This window comes from Lasioglossum baleicum, unplaced genomic scaffold (genome assembly GCF_051020765.1).
Source record: "Lasioglossum baleicum unplaced genomic scaffold, iyLasBale1 scaffold1125, whole genome shotgun sequence".
Classification (NCBI taxonomy): Eukaryota; Metazoa; Arthropoda; class Insecta; order Hymenoptera; family Halictidae; genus Lasioglossum; species Lasioglossum baleicum.
In genome coordinates this window covers 35,671-42,500 of record NW_027470184.1, presented here as the reverse complement: position 1 = coordinate 42,500, position 6,830 = coordinate 35,671, and the positions used below count along the sequence as shown (strand labels likewise).

Sequence of the window (6,830 nt, the reverse complement as noted above, 5' to 3'; positions counted from 1 at the left end):
CCTCTAATGGTAATGCAGATTACCTATTTCGATTAACTTATTTTGATTCACAGTCACGAGAGGCGCCTATAGAAGCTAGGGAAATTTTATCTATCATAATTGTAAACAAATTCTATTTGAAACAGAAACAAGTAAATGTTTATAAAAATTACATACTCTTCGAGTAAAAATTAGTCATAAGCAATAGAGTTTACTATTTTAGATATTTAAACAGGATTCTTTAAAATGCATGTCTAATGAAAATTTTCATCGTACCTAGTGGACGTCGCGAGTGAATTAGTCTCGTATTTGTACCGTACGGTGCAGTGCGTGTCAAAGTCTGCAATCAAGGAGTTAAAGACCTAAGATCGTCAGAACGTATTCATGAGGCACCTCAATTTGTTGAAAATCATTTAGAGTCATACCGATTTTTCGGCCTCGTGGGTGGAAGGTCGACAGTCCAGAGAAAATTAATTTTGACAAAAACGAGGAAATACTGCTTTTGAAAAATTTACCATTGTCTTATATAATGTTCACTGATAGCGATGAAGAACAATATAACATACGTCTAAGTAACTATCTTATTTCCAACATTATGTTCTATTTTATAGTAAAAAAATTAATTATTTATGAGAAAGAAAGATTTTTATTCAGATATATTGATCATGATAAATAATGTTGTTTGTATTTTAGGAAGGGAAAATGCCGTCAAAAGGTATGTAGGTTTGAAAAAAGTGAAACAAAACGAAAATGATCTAAGAATTGATGGTTGGTCAACGTATCGATTTCAACAATATGAAGTGATCTTCCTTGGGATAATTTTGGGAAAAATAATAATGAAAGTATAAATTATTATCGTACATTAGCTTACAGTAAGCAAAAATCACCATTAAATAAACATTGTGAGTATTAAAATATTAAACTCTAAATTTGAATATTCCAAGTTTTCCATTACCTGAATACTAATATATATTTTAGCTGAACATTTTGAGAGACATAATCATGAAGAAATAGCTACTAAAACTGGAAGAGGAGATAGATTAAAGTTCCATAGAAATATGGATATCGCGCGTAAATACTAGAATAAATCTTCACAAAGATGGGGTCGAATTTATGACGAATACAATTTTATTTATTTATTATATAGTTTTATTTGTTATGTAAAGTAAACAATTCTACATATTTATAGATTATTATTATAAGTATAATTTACATGTAAAACATGCATTTAAATCTTTTAAAAAATTAGAACTTATTAAGGTTCAAATAGCAAAAAAATAATTACTAAAAAAGAAAGAAAGAGAAAAAATAGTTATTGTTATATTTAATGATTTTAATAAAATTATATAATCTTTTTTTGTCAGTATTAAAAGAAATTATTCAAATTTATTCGTTTTTTGTTTTTTATCATATCCTTGTAACGTGTTTATATAACAGCAATAATCATATTTTAAAATATAGGTTTCAATTTAGAATAAGAAAAACATAATTAATACTTTAACAAATATACAAATTAATATGAATTTAATAAAATATTTACATTTGGAAATTTAATTAATTATGAATATCTCAAAGTTTTATTTGAAAGAATTATTTCAAAAATTTATAAATAGCAAATAACTTTTTCACTATTTGATTTAGTCGTTCATTTCTCTTTTACTATTTTTACTTAATGTTGTATTTCTTCATTTACATTAATTGTTACAAAAATACAGTTTGCGTGTAATAATTTTATAACTACAAGTATATATCCTTAAGCCTGTACCATTCAATAAAATTTTTATTTGATTATATTCTGCTTGGTATTAAATTCACAAATCACTTATGATTGACAAATTAATGGTTTATTCGCGATTGGCGGAATGATTTTATTGATTAGATACTCTACTTTTGCCATGTGATCATTCACTATTTATGTTAATATCAGAGATACTGTCTTGAAATCTTATGGCAAAACAATAACAAACTGTGTTATACGATTGGATTGTACGATTTTTTTGGTGCGTGACCAAGAGAGTAGTGCAAGAAAAAATAATAATATGTATTTTTTGTTCGTAATATATTTTGTTAAAGTTGTTAAAAGGTTGAATTTACCAAAGATTGAACCCAGAAAACATTTTTAAGTCAATATTGTTGGTTAGGATAAATATTCGTTGACGAAAGTCATGGTCGTTTCATTTAAGGGTTGTGAATGTACTATGTAATCGTCTATACTGAAGATTGTTATTAATTTATAATATCAGAAAGTATGCAAATGGATGAATCCTCATATTAAATTTCATTATTTGTCTGAACGAGAAATTGAATCCGTAAGCATATATGGGTTCTAATTTATTTTTATCTTTGAATTTTGCAAATCGAACAATTGAAAATATTTTATTTGTTTAAAAATTTAAGATTAAAAATTTATATTTTTACATATTATAAAGAACATTTAAGAAAAAGAGAAAATTGGTAAGATTTTTGTATTCCATATTAAATTATCTTTTCTAAATAAATGTTAATGAAGTTTTAGTTGTCAATTTTGTTAATTTTACGATTTATTAATGGGAGAATCTGGATATATAAAGCTATTTTCGGAAATTAAACCTAGCCCAATGGATGGAATAGTAAAGGAGGAACCAAATCAAGAAATAGGTCCATCTTTAGTATCAGTGCCAATTCCATGTGGACACAGAAGTACTAGAAGCGTCTATGAACAATTTCACTATCTCCATTGACACCAATATGGCCCAATAGATCAGATCATATACAATCATCGTTTAAGGTTGACTCTGATTATTACGATGATTTTTTTAAAACAGAAAAATGGGAAGATGATGACATATTACAAATAGATAAAGCAAATCTTATTCAAGGGCCTACATTTGCTGAATTAAATGCCAATGATAAGACCCTTCTTGGTGATTTAAATTTTGATGATTTACTTTTGCCAGAAGAAAGAGTTCAACCATTTAAAATGGAAGTAAATATACCTCAGTCAGTTGATCCATTATTTAATGATAATAATATTGGATTTGCTCCAAGCAGTTTTCCACAATTTGGATCAATATATCGTAACATTTATCCTACATATACAAATGCTCATGGATTTAATATAAATATAAATATCAATGTTAGTGACAATGTGGAAACAATTACTCCTCATACTTTTCCAAGTCCAGGAACCAGGAATAAGAGTTTATTATTACATCTGCCAAATTGATTTTTTACTATACTTTGTTTACATTATATAAATTGTCTATGATGTGTTAAAATTGAGAGAATATATGAATAATGATACACATTATAATATGAGAGTAGTAATATAATATGAGTATAATATGAGAATATTAATGAATATTGGTACACAGCAGAGAAGATATTAAACTATATAATCAATTTCAGATGTAATATAATTAAAAACAAAATTAAAATATTTTTAATATTTATCAAATAATATATGTGATAAAAATTCATGTATTTTAAGCCCTAATAATTTTAAAGCGTTAATAATTAAAAAATCACTTTTATGAAATCTATATATTATTTTTATATCATCTTTATTTTGGTCATACTTTTTTTGAGTTAATAGTTATGTATTGTTATAACAAAATGTTATTAAGAAGTAATTTAGAAATAATTTTTAAAATAATTGTTTTAAAGGTAGTTCAACTGCAAGTTCTTCAACATCTCCACATTCTGTAAATAAACCTAATGGACAATCTGCTCTTCATGAATTATTGATGTGACGACGTGAAAATTCTGTTGATAATTCCACTCATGGGCAGATGGATGTTGAGTGTAAAAATCGTAAGCTAAAAGTTTTTAGACTGTCAATGTCAGCACCTACCCGAACAATGGGACTAGAACAAATTTGGGCTCGTAAAGAACCACGTCCGCATTTATTAAGTCCTGGTAGCCTTTGTGTTGTTGAAGCAGGTTCAACAAATAGTTTAAGTACTGGAGGAGCACTTAGTCTAGATCCACTGTATCATATTGATCTTCTTAGTCTTAATCACGATGAAAGTTATGAGGATAGTGATAATGATAGTGACCAATATGATGATTACAGTAGCGATAACGGTATTTGATATTTATAAATAATTTTTATAATGTTGTAATTAAAGACACTCAATTTTATATAATTTTATATATAGCAAACAATAAAAATAGTGTATAAAATGTTATAAAACTTATGTACATATTTCTGTAGATACAAGTGGAAGTGATGGTGAAGAACAAAATACTGGGAGTAGAATAGGAAGTGGAAGTGTGGTTTCAAATCGAGAGAGTAAATATAGTAAAAAGGAACGATATTTTTGGCAATATAATGTTCAAGATCCACATATTTTGAATGAAGCTACAGATCCTGTTTTTAGTCCACATTGTGCACTTCGAAGAATTAAACATAGTGGAAAAGCTCGAAAAGGAGATGGAAATGATCTTATTCCAAATCCACGGAAATTATATAGTATTTGCCATGAATTGGATAAATTATCCGTATTATTAATGATATGACACCAGTTTCTGAGTTACCATTCAGCGCAAGGCCTGAAAAATACGCAAAGAAAAACATAAACTTGCTTCTCGAGCATATCGTTTAAAGAAGAAAGCTCAACATGAAGCAAATAAAATAAAATTACATGGACTAGAGCAGGAACACAGTTGTATTATATTACATTATATTCGATATTAAGTAATAATATTTTCATTATATATGTTGTTTATTTTTAAAGATTTATATAATATTGGTATTATCCAAAAGTAGTTCAAATTTCCAAACTTTTTAAAATTTCAATGATAAATTTTTTCTTTTTAATAAATATATTAGAAATAGAAAATCTAATTTGGACAAATAATTATTGTTGCAGGACGTTTAATTCAAGGTATTTCTCAAGCTAAACAAACACTTGCTGCTAAACCAACAGAACCTAATCCTAAAAATCAAGAAGAATTAATGCGTCAAATGGAAAAGTGGTGTAAATTAGTAACTAGTTAGTACTTTTTGATTCTTTATATAAAATTTTTTTGAAAAATTACATAATTTTAAATAATATGATAACAGAAAATGTTTTAATTTGTAGAAAACTATGTCAAATATGAATAATTATACAATTATTACCGAATTGATTTTCTAGATTCTTCTACAGAAATTGATTATCTTTATTGCCTACATTATAAAAACATGTAATCTTAAACATGTGATGGATAATTTATAAAATTTAAATTCTATTATCAATTTAAAAAAAGAAAAATTTTATTATTTTCTTTTCCCATTTGTTACAGAAATACGAATAGCAACTCATTCAACAGAATTTGTCAACAGAGTATTGGAAAAAGTACGTGCTGGTGACGCTAATGGTGGCATTGATGACTTCTAATATACAACAGTTCTTTGTTAGAAATGTTCATATATGGTCATAGAAAATGCGACGAGGAAACGATGTGTATAAAACATTAAATTCATCATAATTCATGAATCTACTTCACATGGGAATTAAAAACCAAAAATAGAAAGTAAGAATATTAATAATTTGATTTTATGTATATCCATATTATTTAAAGTCAATTAACAAACAATAGATAATTATGATCAATGTTTTGTAGCATTAATTGCAAATGATTTGAACATAAGATATATTTGTGTGATAGAAATGTGTTATTTTACAATGTCATTTACCAAGGGTACAGTTTTTGATTACATCTGTGATAATTCTGTTAAATAATTATCAGGGTTTTTGATATAATGTATGTAGTTCATATGAAAGCAGTACAAAAGTTTTTAACTTGCTACAACGATGCTTGAATTAGAACATATTTGAACGTACCATCGATTCTCTCTCGTTCAGACGTTGCATTCCTATTTCCTATTTCTGCTTATTTTTCTTTCATTACTGTATATATCTCTCTTTGTATATGTTTTATATGTGTGCGTGTGTACGTGTATGTGCATATGAAGTAAAAAATAATATGCGGGATATCGCAATATTATTCCATAAAACACGATACAATAAAAAAATAACAATTAAATCATTGAACAATATAGTAAAATGTTAGAAACTCTATATGTTATTATTTTCTTTTTTGTTAATATATAACGGGTAAAGTAATCATTAAGTGAAAATCATCTATATAAATTAGATGTTATCAAACCGATTAACCCTTTGCATTCGGGAGGTAACCATTTGTTTTAATGTCATAAATTAAACATGAATAAGCGACAATAACTATTGGGTTATTCGGAAAATCATTTCGTTCTTTTGGTGAAAATGAGACACGATATTTAAGCCAAGACATTTCGCGTGACCATAAACGGTCGAATTCGACGACAAACCAAATTTGAAGGAACGAAATTACTTTCCGCACAACTTAATATATTAAAAATGTCGAAGGTTAATAATTCTGCTCGTTCCAAACGCAAACGTTACGTATTTTAACGTAAAAAGTATCACCGTGCTTAGAGCTTTCTACTAGAAAGGCTTAACCCTTTCTGAAGATCCATGTTAATTAATATATCAAATTTTGAAAAAAAATCCAACAATACGTAGAATTTCGAAGTAAAACAATTATACGTTTTAATTTCTATACGATTTTTCATTCATCGTTTTAAAATTATAGTCAACTTTATGGCAGAAGGTCTTCGAATTATTATTCTTCTGCAACGAAGGATTAAATATCTAACCAATGGCTGTCCAGAACCTAACGAAAGTCTCAAAACTGAAGCTACGAAAGAAGTCAAAGCTTGACAGCTTTCAGGTATTTTATTTCATCGATTGCTGAAAATATTCTGCCTCCATTGACGAGGATATCCGTTAAAGGATTAAATATCTAACCTACGGCTGTGTAGAATCTAATGAGAGTCCTAAGGC

General features: G+C 27.2%; 1 protein-coding gene across 1 annotated transcript; it reads left to right on the top strand.

Annotated features, from left to right (window-relative positions):
* The first annotated feature begins 2,525 nt into the window (after window positions 1-2,525).
* LOC143220517 (uncharacterized) lies at window positions 2,526-5,342 on the top strand. Its single transcript, XM_076446151.1, is given in 8 exon segments — window positions 2,526-2,685; window positions 2,688-3,155; window positions 3,619-4,044; window positions 4,175-4,456; window positions 4,459-4,514; window positions 4,517-4,625; window positions 4,833-4,955; window positions 5,248-5,342. Coding segments are annotated over 8 exon segments (1,719 nt in total).
* Window positions 5,343-6,830: the final 1,488 nt, after the last annotated feature.